A 16,794-nucleotide genomic window follows, 5' to 3' on the forward strand; every position below is an offset into this window, starting at 1 on the left:
GTGCTTCCCAAACAAATGTGCAAACATTTTCTGGCTGATCTGTTAAGCTTTTTGCGAACTTCGTTTGGCCACCATTCATAACAAATGCAATAATTTTAGAAATTGAAAGAAGTATTCAGAATAAGTATTTTCCACCAAGACATTGTTGCATCAATTAGATTACGAATTGCCTCCTAATGCAGTGTATTCTCCAAATTTCTGTTTGCTTATAGGTAGAAACCGCTCAGTAGTAAATGATAAAGATAGAATAAAGGCATACTTGATGAAAGTCGTATTATTTGTGAGGCAGCAACAAATTGGAAAACCTTTGTATGATTTGGGTGAGGCTAAAAGGAGAATTTGTGGAAAAACTAATAATTTTCCATTTTTTGCCTAAAAATGTGATCGTTTCATTTTCAGAGACTCTTTGTGGAAAGCAGTCAGAGGGCAAATTGATAATTTTTTTCCCAAAAGTGATAACCGGCCAAGCTGACAAAAGAGCCAACTCAGTACAGAAAATTCTTTTGCTGACAATGAATTTACATTTCGGACAAGTCAAAATATTTATTTTAAGCGAATTCTCTTTAATATCCTGCTCTTAAACGATACTAGTGGCCTTTAAGTGCTTACCACTTTCGAAAAGAATTTGGGCAAGCTTCATAAACTTTATATTTTGGTTGTTTTCCGATTTTCAGTGTAAAACTTAAAATCTTAGCGGCCATAGTAGCAGTCAAACCCAATTAGGCCTTAATTCTGCAGTGTAGCAGGAAAAGCTAAAACTATAATAAAAGACAAAGTAAACAAATTGTAGCCTTTTTCTCTGAATAAAAAGTCGTGTGTTTATGCTTACAGATGAGAAAAGAGAATGAACGAATTTATTTTACGCATGTACATATGAGTATTAGAATAAGATGATGCAATGAACACAGCAATGAACACAGCACACAATCAGCTGTTTGTGTGCCTAACACAAATGGTAGGTACAACTAATTTACCTTGCTTTATAATACATTTAAATATGTATGCGTTTAATGAGAATATGCCTTACCTACTGGTTGCGAAACAATTGCGCAGAATTTAAGGCCAGACGCCTTATTGTGCAGCTGTAAATTACTATGCATATGTGTGTGGTTTTATGTGTATATGTATGGCATTCACGTGCCATTTTAATTGCATCAACACATGACAACAGACATGACAGTCGCAGCGAGGGCTATCGCTACTTGGGTTTACACGACGTATGAGTGATATTTTACGGAAATGCGCCATTACTGTCACTTAGGGTCGTTGTTATTACAGCAGCTATTATCATAAAATATTGGCCTTTGGCATGAAGCCCAAGTGAAAAAGATGAAGGTGAAGAGAACCGACAAAGAATTGCATAAAAAAGGGAATCAAAAATTATGGTATTAAATTTTAGTGGCTGGATTGGCAATTAAAGTTAAGTACTTACATACTTTTCTCGAATTTATCTTTAAAAGTGGGTGTGTGTGCTGGGAGCATGGACGCTGCGGCGACATTAATGGAATATATTAAAAATTATAAAGATATACTTTAAAGGTAGGAAAAAAGGAAAAACGCAATTCAGGTTTTAGACAGGCAAACCCCAAGTAAAAGTTGTTCTTTTCTACTTTTAGATGTGTCTGGTGAAAGTACTAATGTATGTAAGTGTATGAGTATGTGTGTGCTGGATATGCTTGGATGGAAAAGTTAATTGAAAATTCTGCTAGATTTTTATTTCACTTACTGGAATGCCATTTTTATTTCCCTCCCTCCATTGCTAGCTTGACAAATGTTGTGGTTGATGTAACCTATGAAGGTTAAATAAATATCATGAGAAAGGTAAAAGGGACTAAAAATCAGCGAGGTCTTTACATAAATGAACTTTGCCACCGGTAGTCCTTTAAGCGCTTAAGACTAATTGTATTATTTTTAACTCCTCTTTAGCCAAAAAATCATATAACAGCATCAGGTCATGGCATTGAACTTCATTTACTTCAACGCGGGCGAGTAAAGTAATATTGGTGAAGCATTCATGGCTGTCTTACGCCTACTGTACGTTGTTGATATTTGTGTGTTTGTATGTAAAGGTAGATTAATATTTCCAGGGAATACGCCCAACGTCAACGGCTTGCACTTAACTGACATGACTAATAATGCGCAGCACTGTTGACAAAAGTAAGTTGGGTCGAGGACAATATGGGTAAGGAATTACTTTGTATGAAAGGCTATAAAATGTGATTTAAAAGACACATTCCATGTTGACGTATATACTTATGTACTTATGCAGCTAAAGCTGTTGTCGTAATCCACTTTCTTCATTTATCCATTGAACAACGTCATTAAATTAAGCTCAACTAAACAATTACCAGCCCAAAGAGAACCGAAAGAAATGTACGAGTATAAAAATAGATGTCTGCTTCTTTTCTTTGCTTACCAGCTAACGGTAATAAAAAGTTTTATCTTTTTTTTTTGCAGTGACTAAACTCCACACAATGTAAGCTGTATATTAACAGCAATAACAACAAAAAGTATACACATATCTGCAAAAATATGCGAAAGAAAAACGTCTTCAAAATGTATGATGATACTCGTCGCAGAAGAGCATAAAAAAATCTACTCAACATTTGAAGAACGCGGCGAACGTAAGCATTCATCACTCAGCAGCAAGTCATTCGTCAAAACAGCAGCAGCAGCGGCTGTAGTAGCAGAGGCCAAAGGCGTTAACCGCTAAGTAACTAAATAACCCCAAACAAAAAAAAAAGCGCAGAGTCACGCACCTCCTTTAGCTCGCGCATACATTTGTCACTAGTCTGTTACTACACCAATCAGAACACTGCTTCAGTATGCTTATCTCACACCGCGCACCGGCACAGCTTGACACTGACCCTCTTACACCCGCTGTTGCCTCATCCACAACGTCGCGCACATATTTCGTCGACCTTGCTGGCCAAGTCTTGGCCGCTGCGGTAAGCGATATAGCGGCAGCCAGCACCTACGTCGGCATCATCCACAACAAAAGCGAGCAGAGTACTTTGCTGCTGTCAGGCCGTAGCAGCAGTAATGGTGACGCCAGTAATGTTGATGGTGATGCGGACATCGATCCTGCCTCAGATTATGTGCCACCCGAACAACGACCCGAGACATATATTATTACTGTGCTATTTGCGCTCATATTTATTGTTGGTGTTTTAGGTAATGGCACTTTGGTGATAATATTCTTTCGGCATCGCTCTATGCGCAACATTCCCAACACGTAAGTTGCCAAAAGCCAATGGGCAAAATTTGTCGTAAATAAACCCTCGAGTGAAAAATTTCGAGATCATAAATGTGGACCATTTGGCCATGCGTAAGCCAATAAGATGGCCAATTTATGTGTTGCCCAAATGCCTTTTCGATCAATAGTGTTGTGCTCTGCAAGCGCAGCGATAAGTAGTAATAAGAAAGAGGTTGTTTTTTTACTAAAAAGTGATGCTTTTGGTTAATTGGGAAGGCAATTTGAAGAACTTAGTGGCTTGGTACATAACCAAAAAGTATTCCTTTATTTGTAAAGAAATAAGTCTTTATAGGTATGTATGAGTAAAGCGTGTAGATATCGCTGACGCCTTTATATGACACAGTTAAAGCCCCTCCAAATAACTTGTGTATTTCCATTGAATTTCGTGCGTATACTCGTTATTTTGAGTGGAACTACCGTCATTAATTAATCGCTGAAGGACCTCAATCCCGCCTAATATTTATAGAGATGTGTATCTGCACTCTAAAAAGCAGTTTAAAAGTTTGCGAAGCACGGCGAACATTGCCACAGAGAGCTGTCTATCCTTTGTCAAATCCAAATACACAAACCATAATTTTCCATAAAGCTTCATTATTATACAAATAGGCTCTAGGTTGAATCAACGGATGATTGCTGCTGCCTTTGATATGCGCTCCTGTCAATTTCATATGATAAGGCAAAAACTATGCAAACAAATCAAAACTGATTGACCAAAAACGCAAAATATAAGTGAAATTATTCGAATAAAATCATCGCAGTAATGAGCTGTGGAAATATGGCTGTGCTTGTGTGAAGCATGTTGTAGTATCTTTGCAGCAATATAATGGTATAACTGATGGCAGCCCAATAGAAGGACGGTAGGATTGGAGTTGGCGTTTCTGCGAATAATTGTAACGACGTAAAGCGGGTAATACTAGATATATCATGCGATGCAAGGGTTCATAATTTTCACATATTTTTATTTATCTGAAAAATGTCGTTACTTTCATTGACATTCTATTAGGCATGACACTTATTCGCTTGCATTAAATTGTGTGTGTGTACATGCCTGATAAATTGCTATTATTAATCTGCCACATATTTGTTAGTACGAACATTATTGTCCTAATCTTAGACATTTGTGGCTCATTTATGTTTATTCTATGCATGCGAATATTACCTTCTAATGCATTCGCATGGAAGCTGTTATTCAGTGTGGCTGACCTAGGGTGTCATGTGAGTCTATTCACAACACATCACTTGAAAGCAACGTACCCGCCATTGCAGCTACGTGAAAACACTGCTCATTTACGCTATAATGCTGCATATCTCCGCGTGCTTGCGTCACTCACGCTTGTGCCTGGCACGCGCAACATTTCGGCCGATTTCTTTTTATGCCCGCTCTTGTGCGTTACTGGGTTTATATTTTGTTATTTCTGCCAGTTTGTCGTCACTTTTGTGTGTCTATGTTTGCGTGAGCCTGTCGCTTGTCGTACTTCTCTCACTCACGTCTGGCACTACCCCTTGCGGCGCTCAGCTCCAGCTGTTCCAATACCTGACGCCACGTAATTTTGCTTGCTTTTGTGTATTGTTACTGAAATTACGTGAACAACAGAGCATTACGGCTGTGGTGTCATTTCGTGCGATGATAAGCCACTACCAACATTTGCATTATTGCTTTAAAAAACTTCAATGTATGCTCTGCCTTCGTGGGAATAGTTACTCCTATTGCTGCGGTGTGTGCTTTGTGTTCCATGGGCGTACAACCCGTTGATTTTTGGTTTTGTTTCGAAAGGTTAATTTTCTGTTCTCTATGAGTGATAAATTGTGGAAGAGTATTTCAATTTGGCTGTTTCATCACTCATACGCCGTGACATATACACATACATAAAGAGTGGTTAAATTTCAAGGGCCGATGTTGAATGTGAACCACACCTAAACGTCAACGACACCGTTGGACTTCTTTCTTTGGGGTTATTTGAAAGAAAATGTGTACGTCGATAAGCCAGCAACAATTCAAGAGCTAAAGAATGAGATAATTCGGTCCATGAACGGCATACAACCTCAATTATGCCTCAGCTTAATGCCTTAATTATGCCTTAATTGAGTCATACCAATATTATCATAATAAAGAGAAATGACATTAATTTAAAAAAAATTGTATTTTATTTAAAATCAACACCGGCCCTTGAAACTTTATCACCCTTTATACATATTGTAAGAGTAATTTGTTCAAAAAGGAAATATCCAATAGCTTAAATGATTAAGTGGAAAAATACTTGTGGGCAGTCGACCGAAAACTTCTATTTCCATAGATAAGGGGCTTAAATTTGTCAAGGTGCAATTTATTTATTTTTGCGGTCCTTTTACGACTTGCATAGTGTCAAAATTGCGTTAAATATTTTATTACTTTCTACATTTTTTATATTTAATATCATCTTACCTTTATCATTCGATTCTATCACTTTCGATGCAGCTACATTCTCTCGCTGGCCTTGGCCGATCTGCTGGTCATCATTATTTGTGTGCCATTGGCCTGCATCGTCTATACACAGGAGAGTTGGGCTTTCGGCGCCGAGATGTGCCGTATCAGTGAAAGCTTTAAGGACATTTCGATTGGCGTTTCGGTGTTTACATTGACTGCCCTGTCTGGCGAGCGCTATTGTGCGATAGTAAATCCTTTGCGCAAATTGCAGGTGAGTTCCAGTGTGTGTGTAAATAGTTTGCAGTCATACGTTTTTTTATTATTAAAATGTGATATATACATGTATATTTACATACTCGACTTGCAGACAAGACCACTGACCGTTTTCACCGCCACCATGATCTGGATGGTGGCCATTCTGCTGGCGACGCCATCATTTGTTGTCTCGGACATACAAGAGATACATTTGCCGCCCACCAGGCACAATGAGAATCTGACGATTATTGTTTGCACGCCATTTGGACGTAATCGCACAACTTTGGAGTCATATTCCAGGTAAGTTCAATTAAGTAAATATTTAGTATTATTTGATTGAGACACTTCACAGATGCCAAACATAAGAACCAGAACATCCAACTTTTATGCAAAATCGGTCGCTGAGTACGAAAACCTAAATAATTTTTCTGTCAGGTAGTTCTCGAGATATTGCCAGATAAAAGTTTTGGATTAAAAAAAGGGATTAAAGAAAGGGTATAGTACTAGGTTTTGTTAAGTAATCAAAACAAATTATACATCAAATTAAAAATAAAAACAAAAATAAATAATTGATATGCACACTTCTATTAGGAGTTCGGCCGAGCTCCTCTCCTGGCGTGCCTCTTGATGTTGATCCACAAATGGAGAGGCCTACAGTGTTAAGTCGACTCCTAACGGCAAAAGGTTTTTTTTGAGGAGATTTTCCATGGCCAAATATACTCGGAGGCTTACCATTACCTACCGAACGGCGAACCCTACTAGAAACAACTATTTCTATTATTTTGCTATTTCATACATGGAGTTTCGAAACTACGCACTCCGAATGGTAGCCTCGCATCAAATCATTCGGCTACGGTGACCGCCAAACATCAAATTGACGGTAATTAATATTGCTACCTTTGGCTCAAATTGGAATTTTCATTAAAATTAAACGCTGCAAAGTTAAAACATATTATGAAAACTACTTAACGGAAAAATTGATGTCGATTTTTGAACTCAGAAATAGGTTTTACATAAGAATCGGATGATTTGGTTCTGGGGGAAAAATCATTTACCATTTACAAATCACTTCAACCTAAAAACTTTTTTCATTTTCCAATGATGATGTATCGATTTTTCATAATGCAAGAATTTACGCGTAATAAATCCACTGACTGTTAGAAAACAAAACGCTACCATTGTTAATATAAAAAAAAAAAAAAAACCACACATAGAATTTAGAAACTCGTCTCCGCCATCAATTCTTGTTGAACGCATTAAATTTTATTGGAGTTTTTATGGCTGCGTAGGCGTGAAGAAACTCAGCTAAAAATAACATAAAATACATGCGAGAGTGTAGGGTAGTACATCGATACATACAAATATGCATGTATTCAAATTGTTTTTTTCCAAGCTGCCTTTTTCTCCTCCCTCCCCCCCTTTTTTCTGCAATTCAGCATATGTAAGAGAAGGTTTGTTCTATTTACGTACAAATTCGGACTACAGGCGTTCAAACACGGTTTTATTAATACCATTTTCATGGTAAACGATTAATTTTGTCTGCCTTTACTCTTAAACAACAAGAACTTTATTTTGATAAGCGTACGAAATGCGGTGGCTAGCTCATGTAAAGGGTCTACTAAAGTAAGCAGCGTATGCCCACCAGGGCACCTTTACTTTATGCAGTACTCATTCAACATAAAATCTTAGTTTAAAAATGGCTTATATTCTTTATTTACTTATATTTCTTTATTACTTCTCCTTACTAGTGCTTAAATATCAACTCACTAGCATGGGAAAACTCACACTCATACATAAATACGTATCCTTTTTTATGCTAATCTTTCGTCAACAAATACGTCCTTTTATATACCTTATTAAAACTGTATGTTTATTAAAACTAAATGTTTATCTACATTTTATTTATCTTGTGCATGCATACATAAAAATGCACGAGGACATCCTCAACTCCGACGTTTGAAATATTCACGTTCCAAACATTTACTCTCACCTTTAACAATCTATCACTTTTGTTATTTTCCAGATATACAGTGATCAGTAAAGCCTTCATCTACTATCTGCTGCCACTATCCATCATTGGTGCGCTCTACATCCTTATGGCCAAGCGTTTGCACACAAGTGCACGCGACATGCCTGGCGAAACATTGGGCATGCAAAGTCGGTCACAAGCGCGAGCGCGTCGTCACGTGGCGCGAATGGTGGTCGCTTTTGTTGTGGGTAAGTTGACGCACGAATTGAATCAAATATTATGAAATCATAGCCAAACAATGTGTTGAGTGGAACAGAGGATTGAGTAAAGAGGGGATGTGGAGAACTATCTGCAGTTGTGGACCACTCTGCGTTTTGTTTAGTTTAGAAAATTGAGGAGATTGTATAAAAAGGCGCCATTATACATATAGAGAGGCATGTTTACAAAAAAAAGTTCAGCTATTTTGCGTTACGGTTTAAGTGACTAATATACACAACCATTCTATTGCATGAACCTTATAAAAAATTGGAGAGGAAATATTTTATATTATTGTAATTTTTCAATAGGATATGCCCCATGGGGTGGATCGTCTGCGGACAATTTTTGTGGAAGAAAATTCATAGCGGTGTTTATACCATTTTTTAGTTCATGTCACAAGTGAACTTTTACGCTAATAGATTTTTGACTTGTTGTTTGCCAAAAAATTTGTTTTTTATAAAAAAGTGTTAAAAAATCAATACCATCGCACGAATTACGAAAGCTTTTGATTATTTTTGAATAATATAAAATGGTTTTTATTTTATAATGAGGCAAAAATTATGCCTCCGCAGCATCAGAAACATGACAATGTTGGTACATTTAAAGCACGGGGCGCTGACACTTGTTGCACGCTATCGAATTATTACGGTTTATCTGGCTGGTATTGTAAGAACAACGCCTTGTAACCAGAAAAAGGTCATCTGCCGTTCAGAGGCTGTCAGTCTCTCCGTTTGTGGAATCACTGCGCACCCACCAAAAAGGGTGTAAGCGGCAACTGTATACACATATACCCTATGATCTGAAAGTACCGGGAATGTTTAAATATAACAAAACAGAGTTAAGTTTAAGCCAATTTTATTTTATCTCCTTCAAAATATGACCCGTCTGAAGTGTACCCACATGTGTACCCACGTTTAAACCTGTCCTCCATGCATCCTTGGTAGGCCGACGAAGGGATGGCCTTCAGATCCTTCATTGCATTCTCTTTGATCTCCTCTATCGACTGAAAACTCCTTCCACGAAGTGGTAACTTCAACTTGGGAAACAAAAAGAAGGCGCCTGGGGTAATATGAGGTGAATACGGTGCTTGCACGATGGTATTTACTTGGTGTTTGGTCAAATAATCCAGCACAATTTGGGCTCGATGCGATGGCGCGTTATCATCATGCAAAATCCAAGAATTGTTTCCCCAATTTTCCGGCCGGCCAGGTAGACACTAATGATCCGTTCGCGCTAAAAAGTGACAGATATGTGTCTTACAGTCCTACCAACAGAAGAAAAATATATGGACCGGTTCCCACGTGTGCGATTCGTTTAAGTTAAACATTCTCGGTACTCTCTGATCATAGGATATATATACAGTGTACTCCCTCCTAGCGGACACCTCTCTTAAGCGGACACCTCCCACAAGCGGCAAATTTTTTAGTCCCTAAGGTGTCCGCTTAAAAGAAAGTGCACTGTATATACTACTGTGGGCAAAAAGTAAGGTGAGTTTATTTGTCAAACTTCGCGGGATTAAAATTTCGCTCTAGTTATTTTTTTCATGAGTTGGCAGCTCTGTTAATAACATCTGGGCCAACTTTCATGTGAATGTTACTATCAGTAATATATTTACGCTTGTGTTTACCAAAGGACCAAGAGTGCATTTTTCGATTTTTTCAATGTCTGATTTGATTGAGCAGAGAAGTGTCATCAAATTTTGTTTCCGGAATGAAATTTCGGCTGCGGAAACGTTCAGCATGTCGCAGAAGGCATTTGGTGATTCGACCATGTCGCAGAAAAATGTTTATAAGTGGTACAAAGACTTCAAAGAAGGTCGAGAACGTGTTGATGACTTGGAGCGCTCCGGACGACCATCGACGTCAGCAGATGACCAACACGTGAACATAAAGTGAAGGAGTTAGTGCTCAAAAATCGTCGGTTGACTGTTAAAGACCTTACTGATATGATCGGAATATCAAAGGGATCTGTGAGAACCATTTTGAAAGTCCATTTGGGCTTACGAAAAGTTAAATCTCGTTTGGTACCGAAAACTCTCAATTTCTTGGAAAGAAGTCGTCGCGTTTGTGTGTGTGAAACAATGCTTTCAGACTATCAGGACAAGCTCAAATGCATCATTACGGGAGATGAGACTTGGATTTATGTTTACGACCCTGAAATAACCGACCAATCAAGCGAATATCGTGCTAAAGGCGAGGCCAGACCGAAAAGAGCACGTCAAAGTCGTTCAAAAATAAAGGTCATGATGACAGTTTTTTTCGATTTTCGTGGTGTGGTGCACTATGAATTCCTTCCACCTGGCCAAACTGTTAATAAGGAATATTATTTGAGCGTTATGCGTCGTTGACGTGAAGCAATTCGTCTAAAAAGACCAGAATTATGGGCCAACAACTCTTGGTTTTTGCATCACGATAATGCACCGTCTCACACTGCACTCGTTCTTCGTGACCATTTCGCCAAAAATTCCACACATATCGTTCCGAAACCACCGTATTCGCCTGATTTGGCTCCGTGTGACTTCTGGCTATTCCCAAAACTCAAGAGACCACTCCGGGGAACGCGTTTCGAGTCGATTGAGGAGATAAAAGCTGAATCGAAGACGGTGCTGATGGTTTTACCGGAAATGGAAATACGGGGATTGGAAAAATCGTTGGCATAAGTGTATTTCATCCAGAGGGGATTGTTTTGAAGGGGATGAAATTGATTTATAAGAATAAATAAAGATTTTTTTATTTTACAACCAAATTCACCTTACTTTTTGCCCACATACTTTAATGACATCTTTGATTAATATATATTTACGTACATGTAGGCAAAAGCTCTGATTATGAATGGCAATTGTGTTACCCATTGGCCGGCATGACCTAAAGTAGACGTGAAATGTACAATTTCACACACGCACTTATATACTTAGTACATAGTAAGAAATTAAAAATACAAAAATAATAAAAATATTAGCACCAAATAAGATATAAAATATTTAAAAATATTAAATATTTTTTTCCCCTCTCCCTTAGTATTCTTTGTGTGCTTCTTCCCTTATCATTTATTCGAGTTGTGGTTTCACTTAAATCCTACAGCAAAAGAGGACTTTGATGACTTCTGGCACGCCATTCGCATAATTGGATTCTGTGCAAGGTAAGTATTATTACATAGAGAGATGCCACAATGGGAATCAAATAGGAAGCGAAATTGCTTTGAACACATAAACAGAGTATGACAGATTTCCATTGTTGTTAGAACAACATTACTAATATACATACGCCGAAAATTGGGTGAGCGGTTCGGCCTATACACTCGCAATTCATTTAATACTGCTTAGATTACTTATATTATACTTAGGCTGTGTAGTGGGAAGTATACCTGAAGGCTGCATTTCTGTGGATTATGTAGAGTGCACTCGTGTGCAGTAGTGTAGGACAAGCTTATGCCACATAGGAGTCTTTCAGGTCATTTGATTCAGTAGACCGTTGGGTGCGTAGCTTTGCTGTTATTTTTGTAGCAGCCTTACTAAGTTCTTTGTAACTTTGTTTGGACCCATGATCAAATTTTGCTGTAGGGGGGTATTTTCTTCCATCTAAACAAAATTTCGAGAATTCGTTAAATGAAGAAAATGCACGGGATCATCAGTAAAAAAAACCAATTATCGAAATCGATGCGATTAGTAGCTATAACTTCAACTTGGTATAATATATCGAAATTCAATGGGGTATAAACCTGCAAACGCGCAATTTTTCAAAAGAGTCAAATAATAAGGTTTGAAAGTACGTACGGCATATATTTTTTTTGCAGATATTTTTCATGGCAGAAATAGACTCGGAGGTTTTCCGTTGCCTGCCGAGAGGCGACCACTATTAGAAAAAACTGTTTATTAATTTTGGTGGTTCACGGACATTCGAACTAATGTTCTCTCCGATATTCACGCTCCAACCAATTCGGCGACGGTGTTTTGCATTTTGTTAGGTTTTTGAAAAATTTAGAAAGCGCACATTGTTTTTACAAAATGAATGCCGCGTTTAAAAAGCGATTTGAAGCAGTATTCCTATGCACATATCCTGAAGGTCCAAAAATGTCACGCGCATTTGTAGCAAATTATTTGAAGAAGTCGAAGATGTTTATAAATAAATGGGTGCAATGGCATACTGAAGTTAAAAACGTTGAAGGCTTCCTCACACGTGGCCAAAAAAAAACCTTTTCAAACCAAGATCTGAAGATTTTCGATTTGTTTAAGCAAGGCCAAACTTATGGCTTATGGCCTATTCAAACCAAGATCTGAAGATTTTTGATTTGTTTAAGACAGGCCAAGCTTATGGCTGCGTGAAGCTGACGCAGTTTTAAGCAAACGTATTGTTAATGTATCCAAAGAAACGATTCGATGACGTTTACGTGGAGGTCCGTTCATTTAGATGGGTTTTCAGTAATGTGATGTTTTGTGTCCATAGAGGATGCCGAGACCGGATCCACGGAGTATTAGTCACACGCAAACCGACTAGACTATGGCAGCCGAGATTATTTATATTTAAAATAATTTTGCGAATCTTAAGTTTCAAGTGAAAGTTGTAGGTCTTTATAAAAAAATTTGGAAACATTAGACTTATTTAAACTGAGCTTTAGTATGTATATTATCACGCACATATCAAAATTTGCATGACTGAGAATTACTGTCGCACGGTGTTATAATTCAGTAATAAGAAATCCATTCTGTCGTCAGAGTAGATCTTTATTGGTGATTAGCTTCAGAAAGGCCCGAACTGAGCAATGTGGCCGAACTCGCCCTTCTTCTGCGTCTTTCAGTGTTAAACGACTTGTTCGCAAACTCTCCGATTTGAAATCTGACACGTAATGTTTTGGAACTTCTAATACTAAAATCAGGAGTTAGAGGCAGCTGTTATTTTGGGTACTGACCGATTAACTTCGGCTCATTAGGGATATCTGACGCTTAGCCTTATGAGCCCTTACCTTCAGCACTCACTGTGCTGCAAAATCTGTAAGGCACGATTTAGATACTTTAATGACATCTTTGATTATGTCATTCATTATTTTTTGCGAGAACGAATGCCAAAATTTTAATTTTCCTTTGATCATTTTTAATACATCGCACACGCTTTTTACCTTCAAGATAACGACCTATCTTGATTCATCAAATGATTGATATCTTTAGAATTTTATTTGGTTGATTACATTTTTTCTGCAGTTGAACATTCTTGGAACTCGATGCTTAACAAACTCCTACCTTTCTTGGTCCAGCGCAAAATAAAATTGTTCCGTTGGGTGTAATATTACTCTGGCTTTGCTCAAAAGAAAAAAACTAATAAAAGTATGTATGAATGTCAGTCAAGTGACAAAATTGATTTATTCATTAAAATACTGAAAGCATATCGGTGACGCAAGCAGGGTTTTTGGCACTTCTTTTGTATTAAATGTCAGTGTTGCATTTATTTCATTGCTCATTGTTCACAGAAGTTTGCAAATCAAAGCAGATTGAAAACAAGCATTGTCTTAATATCAATGGAATCTGCTAACGTGTAATTAGAAAATACTTCTGGAATTAGATTACATGTTAGACTCCCTGCATTTCCATTTTATTATTTTACTCCCACTTTTGTTTTTGCGTGACCGCGTCAGTTCTTTGTTCGTTGATCTTGTTGGCATTGCCACAATGGGGTGTAGATTCGCATCAATAATGTAGCAGGTCAATGTATTGAGGTGAGTGTAGAGATGGAGACGTTTCAAGGATGTGCACTGAGATACTGCTCTAACAACTATGGCGCTTAGCCACGACAGTCTTATGACTTTTTTATGTTGAGTACCCGTAAGCATTTGCAATGACAATGACTGCAGTCCTCAACTAGTGTTGCTGTTGTAGTTTTGTTCAATTCAAATTTAATGGGAAAATTGTTGGAGAAGCCATTGAATTTAATTATACTTGAACCTTGTGCTCGTGTTGCAGGGGTTGTTGGCAAATGGAGATGGGGCGATTAGTCTGAAAAAAATAGTGAGCAATTTTGGGCCACAGAGGGGCAAATTAACAATGTGAAATCATAGGCATATTTGCTCTTTTTAAACAATGTGAATTAGGTGAAAGTCTATTTAATAACGAATATAGTCAAATTCACAATCAATCCTTGCTGACTATCAAATAAAAGTTATTACATATTGTGGTACACACTGTTCCAGACGGTAGAGAGATATCAAGATTTGCAGCGCTAATTAATACTGATAGCGTTCTCGTTAATAGAACGACCCTTGCATAAAAGGATGTTGAATGACTGGCGTACAAAAATTAATTAAAATTTAATTTCTTTAGAAGACAAGGACAATCTATTAATGCATTACGATATTGGATACAAAAGTGCGAGGAATGCAAATCTACTGCGAACAGGCTCTGTTTCTATTTCTGCCATGAAAAATCTATGCTTAAAAAATATCTGCCGTTCGGATTCGACTTAAAACTGTAGGTACCGCCATTTGTGGGACAATATCAAGACGTAAGCGCCCATTTATATAATCAGATTAATAGAAGAAGTTTCAGCGTAGATTTTTTATCATGGAGTACAAGCATTTCGAGACGTTGAAGATAAACATGATTTTTACTGATGGAAATCTTTCATTAGACTTTTACGCGCGCCACTGCTTATTTATTTGTATACTGCAGATGCCTATTCACAAGTGGCAAATATGATTGGCGTACGACGCCATTTGCAAAAATTATAAATCTCCCGATAGGGTGATTAATTTTGTGCCACCCTGTGTATAATAATTATAATTTTTGAAATGAAATTTGTTTTATGAATTTTCGACAAAAATTGCTCTAAAAATCCATTTCAAACGATTTGCTCGTTCCTCGATTTTCTTGTGACTGTCAATAGGGTTGCATGAAACCACGATTCCATGAACCATTAAATTGCAACTAATTAAATCTCTTTGTTATGCTTCAACTTTCGTTCGTTTTTTTAACCCCCCAACTCTACTACGGATGCTTATCAACTGTAGCTTTCTACATTCGTGCGTCAATCCCGTCGCATTGTATTGCGTCTCTGGCGTATTCCGGCAGCATTTTAATCGGTACTTGTGTTGCCTCTGCAGCAAGCGACAGCCGCGCATCCGACAACATTCCACAGCGACGGGTGTCATGGACACCAGCATTATGTCGATGCGACGTTCTACTGTTAGCAACTACAATCGCGCATCGCTTCATATTAACAACAATAGCAACAACACAATAGGGCGAAGCGGAGTCAACGGCAGTGGTGGTAGTGGTGTGGGAGGTGGCAATGACGCCGGTGCTGGTGCTGGTTTCCATCAGCAAACATCTATGCAGCTACATCATAGCGTGGCCATACAGAAGAATGGATCCGGCAGCGGTGGCGGTGGTGGGAGCGGCAGTGACAAGAGGTGAGAAACGGTGGTCTTGATGCTGCAAGCTGACGAATTTCTCTAAACACGGACCGCACTGTACAATATTTGAAAATGCACACATACACGCACATATACACTATGTATGAAGATACGCATAGGCACGTGCTCAGATAGGTTGTGCGAAGAAGTGTGGGCGAATTAAATAGTTTAATGGAGATCTCTGGCATTTATAATTGCGCTTAAATTGAATGTTACTGTAGGAAATTATTATTGTCATTGTGCTTGCGCTTATACTTGGACAGAAATTGAATAACAAAGCGTGACTGAAATGGAACGCATACAAATGAAGCGCTAGCGTAATTATTCAAGTAAGCCAGGTGGAAGAGGGAATACGGAAATGTGCTTGCAACACGGTTTAGCCACAGTTGTTTAGGCAGAGGTACGACAAGTTTTGTGATAATGTTGTTATGTGTCGGTGTGTTGACACAAAGTAGTAAATATGAAAGGAAAACACTTATGTTATTGCTGGATAAATGTATATGTATGTATGTATGGAAATTACACACACGATATATCCTCTTATTAATGTACAAACTTCAAGAAATTCCAATTAAATTATACGTAGAATGTAGTTTAGACATTTTATGATAACACAAAGAAAGAAATATTAAAAAAATTAAAAAAAAATTCAATAAAATTATACTATTGCCCTACATTTACAAATCGCCACACAACTTCTGTCCTATTTTTATATCTATTATATGTAAATTTCCACTTAGCTAACTGTTCATGTTCTGATAGGTGTGAAGCTAAAACTCTCTGTATTAGAATAGTTGGATGTTATTATTGTAAATAAGCACCACACGACGATACGTAAGTATGTAGGTATTTACCACTACTATTTTCGTATGTTATATTAAATAAAAAATGTCTACATGCTCACGACTGTAAGTAGTACACACGCACTTCAACTGTACATAAAAAGCAACAAAAGAAAAAACGAAACCACAGAAACAATTTACAGGATAATATTTACCATTGAGCTTAACATCAAGTTTTTAAGGCTATAATAATTCTTTACATACAAACCGAACCACAATTATACACACATACTCATACATACTCATACATATATATTGTTGTATATACAAATGTACAAGTATAACTTGTTAGTAGCTGTTGTCGCTCAGACGCAATGGATACATTCCGATCTACGACATTTTTCTTTATTTGTAAGTAATGTAAGCGAGAGAGGCGCACATACATATGCACTGTGTACGTTTGTATGGTGAT

The 16,794-nt window shown here is 37.7% G+C and overlaps 1 protein-coding gene across 1 annotated transcript; it reads left to right on the top strand.

Annotated features, from left to right (window-relative positions):
- Positions 1 to 2,825: 2,825 nt before the first annotated feature.
- Positions 2,826 to 16,237, top strand: LOC128867298 (neuropeptide CCHamide-2 receptor). The gene is made up of 6 exons (XM_054108406.1): positions 2,826 to 3,235; positions 5,712 to 5,931; positions 6,028 to 6,215; positions 7,939 to 8,132; positions 11,160 to 11,280; positions 15,136 to 16,237. The coding sequence occupies exons 1-6, from the start codon at positions 2,826 to 2,828 to the stop codon at positions 15,539 to 15,541; spliced, it is 1,539 nt and encodes a 512-aa protein (XP_053964381.1). The 3' UTR covers positions 15,542 to 16,237.
- The last annotated feature ends 557 nt before the right edge of the window (positions 16,238 to 16,794 follow it).

Source organism: Anastrepha ludens, chromosome 6, assembly GCF_028408465.1.
Source record: "Anastrepha ludens isolate Willacy chromosome 6, idAnaLude1.1, whole genome shotgun sequence".
Lineage (NCBI taxonomy): Eukaryota > Metazoa > Arthropoda > Insecta > Diptera > Tephritidae > Anastrepha > Anastrepha ludens.

Excerpts from the sequence above, each read along its gene's own strand:
- LOC128867298 (XM_054108406.1), top strand. The coding sequence starts at position 2,826 with ATGCTTATCTCACACCGCGCACCGGCACAGCTTGACACTGACCCTCTT. Across the intron at positions 6,216-7,938 it reads ACTTTGGAGTCATATTCCAG|ATATACAGTGATCAGTAAAG; the intron begins GTAAGTTCAATT and ends GTTATTTTCCAG. Across the intron at positions 8,133-11,159 it reads GGTGGTCGCTTTTGTTGTGG|TATTCTTTGTGTGCTTCTTC; the intron begins GTAAGTTGACGC and ends CCTCTCCCTTAG.